At 46.3% G+C, this 21,452-nt stretch overlaps 1 protein-coding gene across 1 annotated transcript in view; it reads right to left on the minus strand.

Annotated features, from left to right (window-relative positions):
* LOC142055083 (phosphofurin acidic cluster sorting protein 2-like) overlaps positions 1-19,441 on the minus strand; it is a 69,813-nt gene extending 50,372 nt beyond the window's left edge. The window contains exon 1 of the mRNA XM_075088537.1: positions 19,145-19,441. Coding sequence (XP_074944638.1) covers positions 19,145-19,332 — 188 coding nt within the window. The 5' untranslated portion in view covers positions 19,333-19,441. The remainder of the gene's footprint in view (positions 1-19,144) is intronic.
* Positions 19,442-21,452: the final 2,011 nt, after the last annotated feature.

The following is a 21,452-nucleotide window of genomic DNA, read 5'->3' on the forward strand; positions in this document are numbered from 1 at the left end:
TAGCTTGCAGCATTAGCAAGAGTTAGTAGGCTTAATCCAATTGCTCCTGTCAGCCCTTCTGACTGCTTGTAACTGCCATATAGAAAGTACAAATTATTCCAGCAATTCTAGAGATAACCTGAAACATGAGACATCTACCATTTTCATTTCTGTCGGCACTGCCTTTGCCTCCCTCTGCAATATCACAATTTGACAGCAAGACCAGCCTCACTTTTGGTGATGCTGTGGAATGCAAAAACTCTGCAAGTGAACACTTGCAAAACATAATAAACCTCAGACATGCACACATTTCATTGACAGAGGAAACATAAGATATATGCCTTAACTCTTCTTGCAAGAAAAGACATTTAACCCAGCTATGTGAACAGCTATGAACGTGAAGAAAAAATCCAGAAGATACAGGTAGACAACAAAGCTCTAGGATTGAGATCAGGCACATGCCTATGGAAAGACCCTGGACCAGTTACAGCCACCTCTGCTTCCAGGTTTGGTAGCTACGTAAAGCACATGGTACACGCCCCCAGCTCTCCATGAACAAGCTCTGTGTGCACACCCTGTGCATGAACCAGCACCCCGTCTCTCCAGAGTAACACCGCTTACTCCTCAAAAGGCAGGCTGACACAGTCTCCCACGGGCTAGTTTTATCTGAGAACACTGCACAAAGAAGAGCTGCTCACAGACACTGAAGCGCCAGGTTTCAGACTCAAGGTCTATTTCCCCCCTGGAAAAAGAAAGGCTTAAAGGAAAGACCGCTTCAGTCACAAAACAAAGAACTGTGGTAGTTATTTGTTAGCCGTTTCTGGCAATTTTTTTTTCCTATTTTTGCACTGCTTTTGATAAAGCTGGTATCTGAACATTATTTATAATCTGTCCAGCATACAGCTCTGACTGAGACCTGTGCTCCTGACTGAACTGTCTCTAGCATAAGATTTCAAATCCCTGTGAATAGGCCTGCCACTCACTTGCTGAGTATGTTTGCTTGCAGCCCCAGGTACACCACGGCAATTTGGGCTTCAAACGCCTCTGTGCCCAGGAAATTCTGTAACAGCTTAAAACATAACAAGAAAGGATGAGTTCTTAACATATGCACACACTGCTGCAATCTCCTTGGGAATCCCTATGCTTCAGTGCAACTCTGCTATGCTTTGGTGGTTTTGGAAGAGCCTTTCTTCCAGCTAGAGATGTATTTCCATCTCTGAAGAGAATTTTCTTCAAGGAGTCACCTGCAGAAGGTGCTGGTGAGGGTGACACTTGATAACATACCCATTAGAACTGGCACTCAGTGAGAAATACCTTACTCCACCCAGTTATCCTCCAATTAATTGAAACCAGCCCAAAACAAAATGTAAAGAGGACTACTTATCCACATTAATCAAAGGAATAAAAAGACATTTGTGAAGAAATAAAAAGGATGGTTTAATCTGTTTACACTAGGGCTAAATCAGAAAGACCTTCTCCTTATACAGCTGACCCTGCAGACAAAACAGCATGGCTTCTTTTTGTGGACCTCATGCTGCAGGTTGTTCCCATTAGAGAGCACATAATGGGCAGCATCTAGCAGATTATGGGGTATCACCTTACTACTCACAGCTAGCTATCCTCATGATGCCCCCAGGGGCCCAGACGGTTCATTTCCAGGCTCATTTTCAGGCCCTTGTAAGAGATGTTAAGAGAAATCAAGCATCACCCCAGTTCTTTGGGAACACCAACATCCCTTTAGAGGGTACAGGCAGAGAAGCTGGTGAACCAAGCCAGCAGCCCCCACCACCAGAAGCTAATGCCTTGTTCTCCACTCTCTATGGTTCCCCACCACCACCATGTGTTTGAGCACATGATGAACTGACTCAACCTGCTAATCCAGCAAAGAATGAACCTGAAAAATAACGAGTTGTTTCGTCCCAGGCCAGCACTGAGGTGGCTTGCCACATAGTCAGGCATGCACTGGAACTAGAGCCAGAGAAGGGGTGCCAGTCCCAAGCTGCGAGGCCAGGACTGCCAATTCATGCCATCCAAGGGGTCACGCTGAATGTACATACAGTGGGTTTGGAATTCGGCCTGAGAAAGGAATAAAGCTCTCCCACCTTCTTTTGAAACAACCCAATGCATGAGTCACCCACAGGAAGCACTTTTAATGCCAACTACATATATCACCCAGCACCCCAGCAGAAAGGCATGCAACTCAGCGAGGCTTCCAGTTAAGGTGAGACAACAGCAATTAGCCAATTTGGGGTGCCTCTCACCTTTGTCTCCCTCAGCATACCATAGCGCTAACACAGCTTCATCAAGACAGCATCTAGTTAAATAGGGCTCTATTTAAATACATTTGTTTCATCTATTTTGCCCTGTGCTGAATGCTGCAATCTGCTACACAGATTTCTATTGACAGTGCTAGCTGTGCTGTGATGAGAGCTCACACATAGCTTTGGGTCACACGTCCCAGCTACTTGCATTGCAGAAGATGAAAGATGCCAAACAACACATATTCTTTTGGGGGGGAAAAAGGCTGATATTTAAGAAGATAATTATTAGAAAACCATTCAGTGTCAGGATCTAACATGTCACCTCCTAAGGCTCAGCATGTATGACTTCCCATTGGGGTCTTTTTTTCCATATTTTTTAAGATTAGGAGAGGCATTAGTGTTAAAGGTCTGCCTCACTTGACCTCCTGTAAAGCATACACAAACTGCATATTTGTCTAGCAAACAGAAAATGGCAACACACCAAAAACCGACAGAAAAATAGTCTATCATTTATCAGCAAGTAACAAAAAACTTGAGCGGGTGTCAAGCCATCTCTGAAATTCATTGCTCTTTTTGTAAGGTGTGTCAAGAGAATAAAAGGCTACATGGCTGAAAAAGTGCCTCCCCATCAGATATTGGACGTAACTCCTTTCAACAGGCAGACAAAGAAGCAGCCTGATTCCAGGAGTAACTCCTCCAGCAACAACAGTGTTCCATACTGATTTACAGGAGCTGAATTTAACATTTGCAAAGTTGAAACTCAACAACTTCAAAGTATTGTTGCATTAAACAGCACAAAAAACCTTACACTTAGAAGCAAAGTTACACCTTTTTGAAGAGCTCCAACTCCCATCCTAAACAGTTCTGCCTGAATCCAGAGACGGCTCAAGTTGTTCCCTATAAATAATCTCCTTTCCCAAAACAAAGTACTAATCAGTAGGAGAAAGCTTCCCTTCCCCACCATACAGTCCTGGCCTGCAATTCTCCCACACAGAGCCAGGGAGCTACAAGATGTTCTTAAGAAACGGGGACAATTACTGTCATCCAACCTCACAGCAGGGCACAATCTCAAGCACCCAGAGTGCAGCATACCATGACCTGTCTGTTCTGATGCATCTCAAGCAGACAAGAGCTTAACTGCACATGAGCATCTGCACAGGCTGCCCACAGCCAGTTCCCAGGTCAAGCGCTCAGCTGGTTGGTCATCTGGTGGGCTTTACCATCCCCTACCTTCTCCTCCCTGGCACAGGCCCCACCACTGTGTTACCTGAACCCATAGGCTTAATACTGCATTACCTGCTGCAAGGTTTGGAAGCACCTCTTTCTAGTTAAAGTGCAAAACTTGATGATCCTCATGGATCCCTTCCAACTCAGGAGATTCTATGGTATTTGAACTGTAAATGTCTATTCTATCTTAACACACTCCCTTCACACCTGAAGCACGTGAACCAACAACCCTACAAAGGAGATCAGAGCAGCTATAGGATTTGCTTCAGGTCAATGGTCAGCCAAACTTTCAGCAACTTCCAGAAAGGCTGTGGGCAGCTTTTCTTTTCTCCATACGCCTATGGAAAAGCAACTGAGAGGGAATAGCAGACTCAGCTTGAGAAAAGCTTGATTTTTCTTCTTTTCTAATAAATACAATTTGTAATTTCCCAGCCCCCTACTTTGTCTAAAAGCAGAGCAACTGATGGGAGATCAATATCTCTAATAGATATTTCACAGATAGTTTGCATGTCCCTTCCCATGCCTTCCGGAAAAGAGGAAGGAGGGCAGGATTTCAGGTGCACTGGAAGAGAAAGATTTGTTGGCAGGAAGGCGTAAAAGCAAGGGGTGTTCATTCCTAGCAGCATGACTGCCTGGAAACTTGGCATTTCTCCCCTCACCCACTGAGTGACAAAATTCCTTTGAAAAGACTGGAAAGCAGGCAGATTGTCTCACCTCTACCAAAAACATGCTGACTAATCCCATCCAGGTACATACAAGAGAAGATGGAAGTCAGCTACCATGGATGAAGAAATCAAAAACATAGTATCCTTCCAGCAGCCATGTTTCAGAGTGGATTTTCATCAAATCCTCTTCTTGCCTTCCAGCAGAGCTGCTGCTAGCTCTAGAGCGTCCCACCAGGCAATGCACTTCTATGAAGGACAGCTTCTCAGCATCCTTGCCACATTAGTCCATTCTCCTTTGGGCTGGTGAGAAAACTAACTCAGAAGAAAGAAAACAACTCCTACCAGCTTATCCCCAACTAGGGAGTTAGTGCTGGATTTGCACTCAAATTTATACTAATTAGTCACCCCAAACACCACTTTCAGGCAGGCTTTTCCACCTGCGCTCCCAGGGCACAATAGTATATTTCACACACTGCAGTCATACCACGTTATGCTTGCTGTAATTCTCATGTGTTACTAAACTACTCACACTACAGGTGATTTTGTAAGGCAGCAAGAGACTGGAAGTCTGCCAACAGCCATTGAGAAACAGCTTGATATGCATCCTAAAGGACAGGGGAAAAAACCTCAACCACACATCTCATAGCTCAGCTTTCTCAGATCTGCAATAAAGTAGGTGCCTGAAGAACAACCTAACACTCAACACGTTTGTCACACTCTGGAGCCATGGCCTCAGGAGCTATCTGTAGTCAGGAGCAGGATTTTACATCCAGTTTTGTAACTGGAGGTAGCCCAGTAATTCACAGCATAGAAACAGATCTGATTCTAAAACATGCTTTAGGAGCATCTCACTCATTTCATCTAGAAGCTGCAGCCACCAAGAAACGCACAGCCTGCCCTGATGGAAAATTCCTTGTTTTATTAGACACCTTCCTTCAAAGCAAAATTTGCATACAACTTCAAAAATCAGGTCTTTACTCTTAAGGAAAGGAAAGCTGCTAACCTTTATATTCAGAAGGTGATATTCCCCAAAAGCATAATCTCAGCAGGCAAAGTAAAAAGAAACCAAAACCTGCCTTAAGAATCACAAAGCTTTGCAGGAAACCTCCTACTAGCAATGCAACAGAAAGCACATACCAAATTCTGTGAGGGTGGGGAAGAAAGATGGGAAAGAAGGAAATACCCGTGTGGGTCCTGGGCAACTCTAAACACACTTGTTCTCAGGTGTGTCCACATGACATGTCCACATGAAGAGCAAGATTTTCTCCTGGTTGCTGTTGTCTCAAGGCCCTCCATTAGAGAAGAAAAAAATCATATTTAGGTGGTACTTGTTGTGGACCTGCATACATACTGTAAGAGTGTTTATGAGGTTCACTCCCCAAAGCACAGCAGGTGTAATTTGGAGGAAAGGAAGCATTCAGCTTAGGTGAATTTGCTCTAAGTTTGTCCTCCACTGGGACAATTTAATGTTAGTGAAAGAGCGTGGTGAAACTCAGCACAAGCAATAAATCCTTGTGTTTCAGGCTGTACATCTTAATGTCAAAACCAGTCAGGAGATCTAAGACTGGCAATAGGTGCACACTCACAGCTATTAAGTGCAACATAGTACAACACTGAAAAGCTCTTTTGAATCAGTCATACACAACCTCTTCCAAATTCCCAAGCCTGAAAATCTCTCTACTACCCTGTTTCACTGGCCTGGTCATTTTACTACTAGGTCACTAGCAGTTGCCACCCCACACCATCTGTCATTAGCAGACCTACCCAACGAACAGTTTGTTCAGGAGCTGCTTCTCCTCCTAAATATTGCAGGCTGTCCATGCACAAGAACAAGGTCACTAGGCATAAAACAGACTACTTCCCTCAACACCCCTTTTATCTAATCCTGAACATTAAGGCTTAATCCTTCAAGATATTTGTATCATAGCTGAAATACAGGAAATCTCAAGGTAGTACAAAACCTGAAAATATAACGGGAAGAAAATTAGCAAGTGTAGGGCATGGCTGGCTCTCACCCAGCCTCGCCTGTCCTTTATATAACCTGCATGTTGTAGGAAACAGAGAAAAGCTTGAGAACTGTTGGAACCAGGGAGACCCCAAGAAAACACCACAGGCTTGTGTTCCTACTGTGCTTTAGTGATACAGTTGCAAAATGGCTTTGGGTTCAATAAGGACAGAAGAACACAAACTCTCATCCATTTTTGCCCCTTCTCCCTAGGCCTGCATCAGAGACGTGTACAGTACCAGGTAGCAACTTGTTTGCTTTAAATTGACTTATTGCCTTTATAAAAGGCTGAGCACCTCTGTCCCAGGAGAAGGATGACGATGGGCAACAGGCAGAGCACAGTGCAGGGGTGATGTCCAGGACAAGCACGCTGGTGGAGACAAGTATTCTGCACAGAATTGCTTCAAAGGTAGCATTTCAAATACTCTCCATCACCACCTCTCATCACCAGGTATCATTCAGAAGCAGCAACTGTCACTTGCAACCCCATGAGCATCCTAGAGATATGGAAGGTAGTACGCAGAGCTGGCACTCCTGAGTGTTCACAGGTACAGGGAGAAGCAGGAAACACTAACAGTCACATCACCACAGCTCAAACTCAAAGGTCTTTTGTAGTGAATGAATTTCAAAAGTGTCCTTGACAAGGGTGGTAACTTATCACTGAGGTCTGCTTTTTGTCTTTCAGGTTGTGGGGGGATGTATGTGCATGCATGTTTCAGTTACATGCCCAAAGAGCAATAAATGCTCTACAGAACATATACCACATATTTTGTGGGAAGAAAAGATTTACAATTGCAAAATAAGGGAAGAAGAACTTGTTCAAAAGTCTCCTTTCAGGCAGTCTGAGATTATCTCTCTCAACCCCAGAAAGAAACAAGTTATTTCCCCTTCAGTGGCTTAATTTTCCATAGTTAGTCAAGAACCAAGAGCCAGGACACTCAAAAGGACACTTCTAGAAATCCTCACATTGTCACCAACTTATCTTTTTCTAGATTTCCTTTTTTTAGCATTTGTTGTTCTACCTGCTGCTGCTGCTTCTGAGGGAGTCCCTCATCTTGCTCACTGCCCTACTGCTTATACAGAGAAACCATATCTGATATCAATTCACCTGCATTGTTGACAACTCAGGGATCCTTCTTGAGGGCTGCCAGCAGCAAACGTTTGTTCTGGATAACAGGAATTTAATTCTGAAACCTCACGTGCTTTACTTATACCATCAAATATAAACTAGTGCCAGCAAAACAACACATAACTCTACACTTCCTTTTTATAACCTCTTTCAGCATGCTGTGCTGTCAGGTATCACAAGAAAGATGCTCTGTAGAACTGTCTCCATCTGGACAGCTGAGCCTGTAACCACCCTGGAAGAGATCCACACTGAACACTTCTAACCTCAACAGAAAGTTTGTTTGGCTTTAAATCACATCTACTCTGAAGGCAGAGACCATGGAGCTTCTCTCACACAAAGCTACCCTGGATTTTAAACCTTGATCTACTTAGTTTTGCCTTCTTTCCAAAAAGAGTTCCGACATCCTGCACATCTCACAGCCAGCTCTCCTTGAAAAGTCATTTACTCTCAGAGTATTAGGAAAAAAAATAGGTTGTAATTAAGCAGAGTTATTAATCTTTTGTCACTTGGGACCCAAAACTTATTCATATTCATGTCAACAGGAGTGTTTGCCACTGCCATCAGGACTGGACAAAACATAAGTGCCTCATCGTTTTTCAGAAGAGAATATAAGATCTTCTGGGGACCAATAACTAACTGCACTGCTTTCTGTTCACAGCAGCATTTAGCTGGGACGTTGACCACTTCTGCTATTCCAGCACCAAACATTTTTGCTTTTCTGCCTCTCACTCAGACAACACCATTCCCCTGGCACAGGCACAAGATACCACAGCCTACAGCCCGGTTTCTTACATATCTCACAGCTCTGCCAGCTACCCAGAGGAGAAGTAATCATGGCTGCAGTTGTAGAAGTGGTCTTTGGAACACACTTTTCAAGATTCCTCTTCTCAAGAGGAGGGAACTATTAGGATCTGCTAAAAGCTTCAAACTTCCCCCAAAAGACACTTAGATCTATGAAGAAAGTGTCCAGGTCACTTAAAAAGAGAGGCTGGAGAACCCAGTGGCAGCCAGGCAGTCATTCCTCACCTGGACAGACAGATAGGACTCACATTTTGGGGCTAACTGTTCTCACACTCCTTGGACAAACTCCAAGTGGTCAGTGTGAAGCCTCATCACAGTTTCTTCAGGTAACAGTCAAGGCACAGAGAGGTTCAGTGATTTCCTTCACGGACACCACATCCCTGCCTGCAAGGGTATGAAACCAAGACTTCTCTGTTCTAATTGGGGTCTAACAGTGGCAGGACTAAAGGACGGCAGTAACCGAATTGCTTACTGTATCACAAAAAATAAGGTTAAGAGATTTCCTTTCCCTCCTCTTGACTAGGCTCTGAGTAGGCAGAAGTTATAAGGCAGGGGTTAAACCTGGCTGTTAAACCTTTCCTCTTCCAACTGCTTAAGAGGGGTGTTTAGGGTTGTTAATTTTGCCACTTACTCATGGCTGACACTTCTCACCTCACTGATTTAAAGGTGCATTTACCTATGTAGGTAGGGAGCAAGTGCACCTTGCTGCACAAGCAATGCTGCACAGGCTCCTTGAAATCATTCTCCCATCATTCCACATCCTTTCACATTAAATACCCACACAGATGCATCACTGGGAAGATCAACACTCAAATTCTGCTTAAACTACTGCTGGTAGTCATGAAACAGCTTAGCCTGAAAATGCACTGTTCCCTCCCTCCCACCCCCTTTCCCACACTTCCATTGGCTCTTTCCAGGCTGTCTTCTATCCTTCTTTTCCCCTCCCGACTTTCAATACCACCCCACTGGAAAAAGACAGCAAACCTTGAGGATGGTTGAGTTACCTCCACAATGCACCCAGGTGCATTAGCCTGCAAACAGGGGGTTGGAAGAGAGCCAAGTTCTTCATCACATGGGATCTAATAGGACCTCCAACCTCCCTCTAGCCACTGATTTCTATGAAACACAGCTCTTCAAGATAGTTGACAAGCCAGGACAAAATTGGGCAAATAGATCAGAAGCTGAGAGAGCTGGACAGACATTGTGTATTTTCTTAGTAGTTTCCTATGTGAATACAACAAACATTAGCCATGGATACGACAGCAAATGTGACTTATTTGCTGTGTTATTCACAATAACCAAACATTTGGCAGGGGGTGGGGGAGAGGGGGAAGACAATTAATTGAGGAAAAACCATACCAAAAAACTGCTGCCCCATCACGTGCACAGGAGAGTTGCAGTGATATAACCACATCCCCCAGGCTCTGCTACAGTGAGACTTCCCTGCTTTTACAGAAGGAAGCAATTTAGGGTTAAGATCTGGTTCCAGGCAGAGAGGCGAGATTTAATCCATCTCTGCCACTTTTTAACCATTGGATGAATCACTTCACCTCTGCTTCCCCCTCACTCATGCCTATCCAAAGCACAGAGTAAAACCCCCAAAGAACAGACAGCATTTCATTATAGCACATCATGTAGCACCTATCACAACGGGACATGAGACTCTGCCATAGCCTTGGCGCCTCCTGTCACACAAGCTGATTTCCAGATAATAAGCACATTGTCAAGAAGCATCTCCTGAGGAAGCATTACGATCTGCCCAGACAGCCTGTCCCAGCATGCACAGCATGTTGCTCAGTCACACTGCCATTAGCCTCTCTCATGCTCCACTGCAAGCAATGCAGATATATTAATTGCCCCTACCAGGAGCAACGCCTTTCCTCAGCACAAAGGGTCCTTAAATCCTCAGAAGAAAGTCCAAAAAATCCCAGCTGATTTCTACATACTGCTCCCCAAACCTTCCTCCAGACTCCACCAGTTCCCATGGTTCTCTGAGCCTGTTCAGAGGATTCCAGCAGCATCCAGATTAGACAGCAAGGAAAACTCTGCTAGTGATCTGGCTCTTGGGTGGTTTCTCTCTAGTTGCCCCTTTCTGAGCAACCACAGGCTTCCTAGCCCAGCTCTCCAGTCTGTGGAAGCCAGGGAAGAATCCCCAGCCATTTCCTCTAGCTTCAGCTTTGTCTTTCTGGCTCAGGGAAATACACCAGAGTGTATGGGCAGTCTTGTAAGGGTCTATTTTTCCCAGGATGAACAGATTTCTTCCATTATGAGTACTGGCACCATGTTGCAGAGCATTGGCTTTGGGAGCAACCCTGCCACACCTCAAGATCGCTTCTGCTTTGCAATACAACTCCATAGTCGCCCTAGCGCATGTAAGGAAACGACAACACTGCAGCATGGGAAAAAGCAGCTGGGAACAAAGTGGGGAGAACAGGAACATGAGCCATAGCTATGGCTTCAGGCAGGGAAAGGGTTATTTGAACTAGAAGAGCAAGCAACTTCAGATCCTGGATCTGAATCTAAGCCTCATTTCAGTGTCCAAACCACAACGTCATCTTTCTGCTCTATTTTCAAACAAGTTACTTGTTTAACAAAAAGCATGTGACCAAATTCATTGCTGCTGCATAACAGCCTCCCTAGAAACGTTAGAAAGAGCTTACTAAACAATCCACGGGTCAGTGGTAAGACTACATGCCACAGCAAACGTTTAAAAAAAATTTTTTAAGGCAACAGAAAGGATACCTTACTTGGGAAACATCACATCTTTAACTGGTCATTGCTTTACTTAAGATCACTGTGTTTGAACTTCCAGCTGTTCATGTGGAGTCTGCCCAAAAGCAACCTCGGGGCAGAAAGGAAAAGAGCGGAAGACTGCAGCAGCACATTGATCTCTCATTTTAGCCATGCTGGAATTAGGCATCAGCATTAGTATGGCTAATGTCACACAACTTTTTTCACAAATGTAACAGACTTTGAACTGTTCTGTCTATACACGCAGCAGAATTGCTGCACCAGCCGTCCCCAAATCCAAGGCTGCTTTAACAAAAGAAGCTGCGCTGCCAGCTTAGCTGAGAGCAGCAGTCAATGGCATGGCAAAGTGCAAATGCACCACACCTCCATGGAGCCACAGCACTAGCAGTCTGCCACAATACCTATTGCTAAACAGCTCGCTCACTGTGTCTCCAGGCTAAAATGTGTTAATGAATTCACCACCACAAAGCAGTGAGTGATTACAAAAACACCACTTGCAGCCTTGTCTACAGGAAGAAAAGAGTAAGTGCTTAGGACACAGTGACAAGTACCTTTCAACCAAGTTTGAAAGTGCTAACAGGGATGGAGGGCAGGCTACATCCTAACACTCTTCACCTGGCAGACCTTGCTGGGGTACACCTCCAAGTCCCCTGGAGATGTGCCAACGCAGCCAAGCTGGAAAAAGCAATGAAATGAGGTCAAGGTTAGTTCACTGATCCACACCAACTTCCTTCAGTTCTCTGCTGCAGGCATTTGTTCAAGTGCCAATAGACACTTGTCTGGCAAACTCTGCTACAGTGACTTAAAACATGGGGCATCCTCCACCATCCAGACCATCCTGCTGGAGATCTATGTGCATGCTGACAAGAAGGGAACAGGTGCCATGCAGCAGCTTCTGTAACGCACAGTCTAGCAACTTTCCTACTAATGATTAATGCAGTTAAGGTTTCATTACAGCTTGCTACTTCTGAAGTGGCAAACCCACCAAACATCACATCTGTTTCATTGGCTGTTATCTTGAGGTGATGAGCACCTTAGATCTGACTACCTACAGGCTCAGAAGCATGCTACTACCATGGTGAGATACATCTGGAAATAGAGCAGGCGGGAGGGACTGAAGTTACACGATAGCACTGATACAGGCCTGTGGAAGAGAGTGCCAAACCAGTATGGGCATCCTTTTTTGAGGCTTCTTCATAACTGTAAGAAAAAAATTTTACATTAAAAAAATGTTTAATTCTGAAGAATTGCACAGTTAAGATTCTTCACTCAAAAGAATAGCTCTCACAAAAACCGGTAAATTTGTGCGTAGGCTTTTTATCCACTTGCAACACAAGCTGTTAATGCAGTTCTCTGCTCAGATCCTTGTGGGTGGAGCAGGTCCCTGAAATAAGGGACACTTCCACAAATCAGTATTGCAACAGATTATCCCCAAATAAGTACGAACATTTCATCAATACATAGGTGAGATGAACAAAGTGTAAACGCAGAGTAACAGGAATGTTGTCCTTTTATCTGACTGGAGATTAAGGATCATAACAGACAGAGAAAAAACTTGAGAGTCAAGGGACTTGACAAACTTCAAGGAAAAAATGAGTACATTATTCATATATACAGTATGCTCTGAAATCCAAATGGACACCCTGAGTCTGCTTCTGACAAAGGAGCACAAAAGCAAGGAAGGAATACTTGAAGGAAGCAGACTCATGCATGAAGTATGAGACGACTAAAAGAAATGTCAGCTTATGGGATTGTATTTCAGGGATGCACACACAAGAAAATTCAGAAAGTCTAACAAAAGAAAAAAGCTGATATTCATTAACAGTGAAAAAAAATCTAAAAGCCATTAAAAACAACCAAAGCACATCAAGAACATAGTCCAGCTGAAAAACACAAGCCACACAAGAACAATGATGTGACCATTGCAACTTCAGAAGTCTGTAAATTCTGAGGAAAAAAGAAAACTACTTTGAAAAGAGAAAAATGAAGATTTAGTACTAAAGATTACTCAATTACAGGTGTGCAAGGCAAAACAGAGGCAAGGAAAAAATGCAAGAACAGTGCCAAAATTATCAGCAGGCATGTGCAGAGCATTTGAGGGAAAGCAGCAATGGGAAGAAAGTGGATGTATTGATAAGGTAGAAAATAAATGGACTACTAGAAGATAGCTGACAGAACACAGGGGAAAATGCAGAACAAATAAAAGGGAGCTCTTCTAAAAATATAGAAATAATGTAGAACTAAAAAAAACCCTGATCTAAATAATACAGATTCAAGACGCTACTTGAACTGTCAGTGAAAATCAGACAGCAGAAGAATCAATGAGAGGTATGGGATGATCATGATCTTCTCCCCAGGTAGAGAACAGGTATTAAGGAACAGGAGAAGAGTAGCAGAGCCCATTACAATGGACTTACTCTTATTCTAACCCTGCTACCATTGTAACAGCACAACAGCTAATTGTTAGTGGTTTTCAGTTTCCAAAAATGGAACCAAAGACACGAGTTCTGCCGTATCCCAAACTGCCTATGCTAATGAGAATTTAGTTATCGTATGCACAGAAAAACAGTCACAAATACACAGCTGGGCACAGAACCTGGACATATTTTCTCCAGAAGATGGTCCCGCATGTACTGGCTTTAGAACTCATACTACTTAAGATATGGTCATACCAAAGAATAAGCAGCATGATAAGAAGGATTTACAGTGAACGTGTAAAAATCTGCATAAGTAGGAAAAAAAAGGAGAACCTAGAAAAACTAGAATAGCAGCCAAAATACAACAGGAGTTTTTATTTACTGAACAGGATCCCTCACTGAGACAGGAGAAATAGAAAGAGCACGAGAGATGACAGTGGGCAGTAAATTATAACGGACATGGCATTGCACCAGGCCTGCAGAAAAAGCTAGTGTAATTTTGGGCTGTGTGCACAGGGGCTGAATCACACCGCACAGCAGGGAGCAGTCTCTCTAGCCACAGTTGCAATGTGTTAACATACCTGAAATCCTGCATCTCTCTTTCGGGTTCACTGCAATGAGTATATTGGAGTACCCAAACAAAGCCTCATTTATCTAAGAGGCTTCTAACAAAAACAGCAATATCACTTAAGCTGCCTGCTTCCCTGGAGGCAGAGACAGGTTCCTACTGCCACATCCCACACAGAGGAGTAAGACCCTCTCACTTCTTGTTTCCCAGACAGTATCCACCAGCTTAGATGTAGTTAAAAAAAAAAAAAAAAAGCACAGCCTCCCCATCAGCTTGGACCAGATAAGAACACAAGGTATTCACAAAACAGCCTTGCCTAGATGCTCATCTGCAATGCTATAAAATGCAGTATGTGTCTCACCTATGGCTCTTTTTTGGAAATAACTTGAGAAGTTGACTGGAGACAGGTGTTCAATCTAGAATCACCCCACGTTGGAAACAATTACACAAAAGCATCAGCACAGATTTCATCGAAGAATGGATCTGCTACAGGAACTCTGTAAGACACTGGTGCTCAGCAATTTATTCTTTTGACAGGATAAAGGTCAGGGGATCTCTACCCCAGAGGAGGGTGCTCTATACACATGCTGCATGGCTGTTCATAATCAATCACAAGTAACTGAATATGCCAGAGGAAGCAAAATGAGCACTCATAGCATCCGAGCACAGTAAGAACAATGTAACATTTTTGATAAGCCATCAGAGGACAGAGCTAACACAGCCTTGCTAATGAATGAAACACTGGAGAGCAGGGCTAGGAGGCAGCACAGCAGGTACTTCAAATAAAATTAAGCCTTCAGGAAAGTCGCTATTAATATTCTGAAAGGAGCGCACCCCACCCATCAATCATACTGGCAGGGGACACTTGTCCTGAGTTCCATTAATGAGCAGAAAGAAGGAATAACAGACACCAACTCAATTATCGTATGCTCAGAAGGGAAACATAACACTGCCAGAGGAGAAATCCCATACATGCTTCTCTGCGACAGAGAAGCCACAGAGCGCGATAGATAGCGGACAATACATCAGACACATTATGTGTACGCCTTGTAGCCAAGCCCACAATATTAAGGATAATAAGCAATCCAATAGCTGTTTGGAACATTTTGTTTTCTATATAGGACTGAAAGGAAATCATAACTCAAACACAGCAAATATCACCAGTTATAAGAGACTCTTTCCTTACAAGAAATTGTGGCCTCTCCCAAGTACTCACTGTCCAGAGCTACTCCAGTTTGTCACGGCATCATAGTATCTTTTGAGGGAACAATCTGGAATCATTTAACATTCCCAGAGGTACAACACTGTAGCTTACCCAAACAGAACAAATTTTGCTGAGGCTGGAAGTTTACCATGTAAATGCCTGATTTACCCAGGAAACCACTCAAGAATATTTCAGGCAGATAAATATGTGTTATTCCAGCTGGAATTAGTGTTTCTTAAAGGAACACCCAGTTCTGAGGCTCTTCATCACCAGATCAGCTTCAGAAAACGAAACTCTTAGGGAGTTGTAGGAAAGACAGGGAACACTCCTTGAAGAGAGGAAACAGACCCCTGAGTCCCCAGCTGACAGAGCAGCCTGCTTCATAGGGCTGCAGGAGGCTGCCAACCCAGCTGAATGCAGCTGTGCCAGAGGAGACCAGGTTCCTCCATACTGCAAAACACGTACTGCACACCACAATGCTTTCCCAACCTCAGGCAAAGGAAAGCATGCAACGAGCTGCACAAATGAAGTCTTACCCTAGTCTCCATGTGGCATCAGGTAATAGATATTGTCTGCCCAGAGAAGACAACAGGGTTGCAGAGATAAGGACATTCACCTCATGGCACTTCAAAGGATCACCGTATCTGGCACTTATGGGATGTTTCCTGTTGTACTTGCAATAACTGCTCTCCTTCCAAGAAGACGTTCATTTCCAAACATACATTTGGAAGTTTTAATGATAGAGAATTCAGAGTACCTTCTGAAACGTAATGTCCTGAAGGTGCACATACACGCTCTCACAAAGCAAGCCCAAACCACATGCATTCCCCTAAGTCAATGCTTTTCTATCATAAGCAGGAGACACTGTGTTCATACACTGTGTGGGTGGCAGCAGGACTTGGAATGTTTTTGAGCTCATGCATTGTACCAAGATACGAGGTACTCTGGACAAAATCCAGTGTATCTGAATCCTTGTAGCACCATCACAGCATAATTTGTACAGGTGGAATCTTTCTTTGCAATCTGAGCTCAACAATACTGACGCATGAGCCAGAATACAACTCCTATCTCTCACCTCCAACTAGAAATGTGATGACTTATCACTGAAACAACATCCACATAACACTGAACACAACAGCTGTGTCATGGAAAAAGAGTAAGAGTGAACACAATCACACAATCTTATCTTGTTTCCTAATTAAGTACTTGCATTTATGGGCTCTCAGACACTAAGGGGGAAAAAAAAAAGAAGAGCAGTCCTATTAACAGAGGTTGAAAAGTACCATTACTTGGAAAGAACAAGACCCCAAGCATTTTTTCATGAAGTCCTTCCATGCATTTTTTTTTCAAATGTACTGCCTGATCAGCATACAAAACAACGAAAACACTGTAAGACATTATCTTGATGTGGACAGACATTTTACTTTGGCAAGCTCTAGTTCATTTCTTGCAGTTTCCATACAGTGAAAACCTGTTACAGCCCTTAATGTACTTTTTGGATGGCATCACAATAAAGACACTTTCTCCCGCCTCAGAATGCCACTATGACGACTTTTACTGAGATAACTATGAATGGAAGCTAAGACTGATTGATTGACTATTTTAGCAAAAGTATGCTTCACACCCTGCAGCATTAATCAACCAGGACTGGTTCCTTTCTAAGGCATCACAATGGGGAGTCAATAATCCCTAGCCCACTGGGTACCCTAACTGAAGAGGCAAAGAGCATTTTGCTTGGTTTTCAGGTGTTTACTTCCTTCTGCCTCTAGACTAGAAAACACAGAAGCACCAGTCTCACACTGGTCGCTGTGGCCTGACCGGACTTCTCCAGTCACCTGCTGACTCAACAGGCACAGCAGCACACCATGTTAGAGCTGTTGCCTCTGAAGGAAGAAATGGTTTCCATCACCTTCTTCCCATCCTAAGAAATACTGCATCTGAAGACATTCCACAGGTGAAATTTCAGATGAATTTTACAAAAGTTTCCTCCAAGCTGGTGTGTCTGATGGCCACCACCCATGGGTATCAAGACACAAAGAAGCTCATGCATTAAAACAGGCATCTACACAATGCTAATGGAAACAGTCCTTGTGAAAAAGGCACAGCATTCATCGGCCCAAAAAGCAGTTCTTCCAACTTTCAAACTGCAGCACACCATTTCTGCTCACCCACTGGCATCCCGCCATGTAACTCAGTCTTACTATTCCCAGTCATTCTGCCTTTGGTTTGCCCAAAGCAGTTCCTCCTCTCTCCAGGTCTTGCAGCATTTCCTTTTATGAAGACTATCTACATACACACGCTTCACCATCACTAAGCTCAGTGCTCTGTATCTGCAACTTCATAGAATCATCATATCATTAAGGTTGGAAAAGACCTCTAGGATCATCAAGACCAACCGTCAACCCAACACCACTATGCCTCCTAAACCATGCCCTGAAGTGCCACGTCTACACGGTTTTTGAACACCTCCAGGGACGGTGACTCCACCACCTCTCTGGGCAGCCTCTTCCAATGCCTGACCACTCTTTCAGTGAAGACACTTTTCCTAATATCTAATCTAAACCTCCCCTGATACAGCTTGAGGCCTCTTGTCCTATTGCTAGTAACTTGGGAGAAAAGACCAACACCCATCTCACTACAACCTCCTTTTAGGTAGTTGTAGAGAGCAATAAGGCTGCCTTCTTCAGCCTCCTCTTCTCCAGACCAAACAATCCCAGCTCCCTCAGCCACTCCTCATAAGACTTGTTCTCCAGACCCTTCACCAGCTTCGTTGCCCATTCTCTTCTTTTTGCAGGAAGTCAACCTGGTAATTCTGCCCTGCTCTCCAAATTCCAACTTGGGAGTAACCCACCCACAAATAAACAACACCTCAAGTCACTTTAAAGCTATAGAACAATCACTGCTTCCTGCTCCACACAACAGCCTCAGCATGTGTCACCAAAAGGTGCACTGGCTTTTCATAGACACCCATTGCAAACTCCTTCCCAATTGCTGCCCACTCAGCCCAGGACCTACTTAGGCACCACAGTCACACAGGCTTTCTCTACTAGCTTGACATATTTCTACTCCAATCCATCCGGCCACTCAGTCACCAAGTTTCTCCCTACAAATACATCCACCTTCCAAAGCCCTTTCACAAAGGCTGGTGTTCTCCTGCCCTACAGGAACAATTATTTTTCCCCTCTTGAATTTGACACATTTAGTTTTTGTGCAGCACATGAATACATCACTTGCAGACAATGTACCACAGCCCAGAGATATGTGGATCCAGAGTGACTTCCTGAGTCTGCCCGTTAAGTCTCGTGAGAAGACCTCCTGGTCAATGCCTGATAAGATGAGTGGGCCAAAAGGCACCCAGCCCATTAATACACCCGGCACTTCCTGGCTCCAAGACAGGTCTTTGCATTCTTCCCATAAGCGCGTCCAGCCTGGACATACCCTTAACCATAGAGTCAGCAATGACACTTACACCACTGAGCTTGTCTTCCAGCTCTGTCAGAGATGCAACTGTGAGTTCGGCACAGCAAATCCTTTTCACTGTTTCCTATGCTCTGAAGTGCAGCAGGTGACACAGCTAACCCTGCGGGCCCACGGATGCTGGTGGCCACTACCTGGCTTTAGAGGACCATAAATCACTTCAGGGGCAAAGAGGCAGCTTTCAGAGGCAGCGTGGCCGCGATGACAGACCCCACCAAGACCTTCCGTGACCACCACGGCAGACAAGAGCCAGAGCCGCAACATGGAGTCAACGCAGCCGTGATCCGGTGCTGGCACACCCAGCCCCACCGGCCCCCGGTGCTGCCGCTTCTCCCGCTGGAAGCACACCGGGAGGCAGACTGGGGGAACGGGCGGTCGCGGCAGCGTCTGCGACGCATCCAGCCTCGGGCGGGGGCAAGGCCCGGCCTCCACCGAGGGGGCGCTGCCCCAGGCACAGCTCGGCTCGGCCCGGTGAGGCAGGGATGCTGCAGGGCCGCCAACTCCAGGGGCGCGGGAGGCGGCGCGGGAGGGGGCGTCGGGGACCGCTCCCCCCCCACACCCCGCCCGTGCCATGCCTGGCCTCAACCGGCCCCGGACTCGCCAAGGCCCCCGGAGCGGAGCGGGGCGGCCCCCACCAAGGCCCTGGGCGGCGCGGCTCACCTGGGCACGCAGCTCGGCGCCGAACGGTCGATCTCCCACGTCGCGAATAGGTTCATGGGCACCGGGACCGGCCCGGGGCCGGCCACCGCCATCGCCGCCGCCGCCGCCCCACCGGCCACCGCCGGGGGTCCCGCGGCGGGGCCCGAGCCCAACGCGCCGGCCGCCGCCGCCGCCGCCGCCGCCGCCATCCCGCCGCCGCCGCCGCCGACACTGGCGTTGGGGGGCGGCCCGAGACCCTCGCCTCAGCGCTGGCCTCCGCCTCAGCGCGCGCCCGCCCGCTCGCTCGCGCGGCGGGGCGGGCCCCGGCCGCCCGCTACCGCCAACCGGAGCGCGGCAGGGCGCGGCGGGGGGAGGCCTGTGACCAATCAGACCGCAGCTAAGGCGCGGTCTGAGGAGGGAGGCGAGCCAATCGAAGCGGGGACGGGGCGAGGATGGCGGCTTTGGCAACCAGCCAATGAGAACCGAGAAGGAGGAGACCGGACCGACCAGACACCAATCCAAGAGGGGAAAGGACGCGACAGCCGGGGTGGGTCCAGCCAATGGGAACAGCGTCGGTGCTCCGGCTGGGGCGGGGGGGCGTGGTGGCGAGCCTTTTAAGGCGCGGCGGCCTCAGCCCCCGCGAGCTTGTTGAGGGGCGCGGTTGGGTGTGCGTTCGCTCGGTGGCCCGCGGGTGGGGTTGCCATGGCAGCGGGGACCCGCGTGCGGCTGCTTCCACGGCCGGGTGGGGTGGGGGGTGTCCTAGCCGGTCCCCGGGGCGGTTGCGGCGGGGGAGGGTCCCTGAGGGCCAGTTTAGAGCCCGGCCGCGGCTGGACGTGGGGAGGAAACAGTCCTCAGGGCGACGGAACGTGGGGGGAAGCAAGACGATCCTTGCAGGAGGAAGCTGAGCGCTAAAATGGGCTCTTTCCTCAGAGTCCCCGGGACCCACCAGAGCCCCTGTGGGGCGGGGGGCCTGCGGCACAGCGTCACCGTGCTACTCTTCTAGCAGAAGGCGGGAATGATCCCCTGCTGGAACTCACCTTTAGCAGGGCTTTAGCAGAGGATCTGCCTGAAACGGCACTGCCTCTGGAAAAAATAGAAAAGGAACAGTACCAAATAATCAGAACAGGGTTGTGCTGGTTTGAGGGGTCCCGAAAGGAGGCAGAGATGAACCAGGAGCTGCGGTGCTTCTTGCTTAAAGCTATGTGAAAGAAGTGACTGTGTCAATAATGGCCAAGCCACAAAATAAAGAGAAGCCCCCAGCTTCTGCAGGGACCATGCCAGGATCTGAGCAGTTCAATACACTCAGCAGTGACAGTGTTTTCCATTGATGAAGTGTTATTCCAGGCAGACTGTAAAATGAGGCTCGTGCCGGCGGAGGGATTAGGATTTGAGAATTGGGAGCAGCACAAATTTGCAAAGCAGTATAAACCATTCCCAGTTTCTACTGTGGATCTTGAGCACAGTGCTGGTGTTTTCAGAATGTTGTCAGTAAGCATTTGAGGGTCACTTTCCTGAATGCTGATGTCTAATTTATAGCCTGTCCCTTGGACCTTTCTTTTTACTTGCATTTGTCAGTTCTACATTCCACCTGCTACTAAGCTTTATGTCTCTCAGTAATATGCAGGTATTTGCATCAGCTTTCACTTTGGCTAGATGAATAATCTAAACTATCATCAAACTTTTCCACCTTGCTCTCTGCCCCTTTTCCTAGCCCATTTCTGCATCTGATGAACAGCACAGAGCCCAGCACAGAGTTGCCCAGACCTCTTGTCTTGCTTGCAAAACAGCTTGTTTGCTGCTTCAATGTATTTTTCCTTCCTTTAAGCAAGTCGTTAATGCATGAAAGGACATTTCCTTTCATCCCTGACAGCCTTGGTTCTTTAAGAGCATTTGCTAAGGGATCTTAGCAGAGGCTTTTGTGGCAGTCCAGCTGGATCAAGGATGAGCTGCATTTTCATAGCACTCTGCAGATGAATGTTAAAACCTTGTTTTGCAGTGGGAGAGAGTCACGTGATGGTCATGCTGGCCTAGCCTTATCTCAGCGTTCTACCCATTGTGGTTTGATCTCAGCAGGGTATCATCATTGCCCTTCCCCAAAAGCAGCTGACAGCTCCAGAGGGCCCTGTTAGATCTGGGGGCTTGATTTGTCCCTGGAAAACCCATCGCTGTGCCCACCCAGCTATTTGCTTTCATCCCTTTGCCTTCCAGTCCTAGTCACTATTCCCAACTATTTCTGTGGTACTTTAATAGCATTGAGTACTCCAGGCTTTCAGGGGTGCCCTCTCACTTCCAGGAGGCCACAGGTACCTCTCTGCTCCACCTAAGGCAG

This window comes from Phalacrocorax aristotelis, chromosome 3 (genome assembly GCF_949628215.1).
Source record: "Phalacrocorax aristotelis chromosome 3, bGulAri2.1, whole genome shotgun sequence".
Taxonomy (NCBI): domain Eukaryota; kingdom Metazoa; phylum Chordata; class Aves; order Suliformes; family Phalacrocoracidae; genus Phalacrocorax; species Phalacrocorax aristotelis.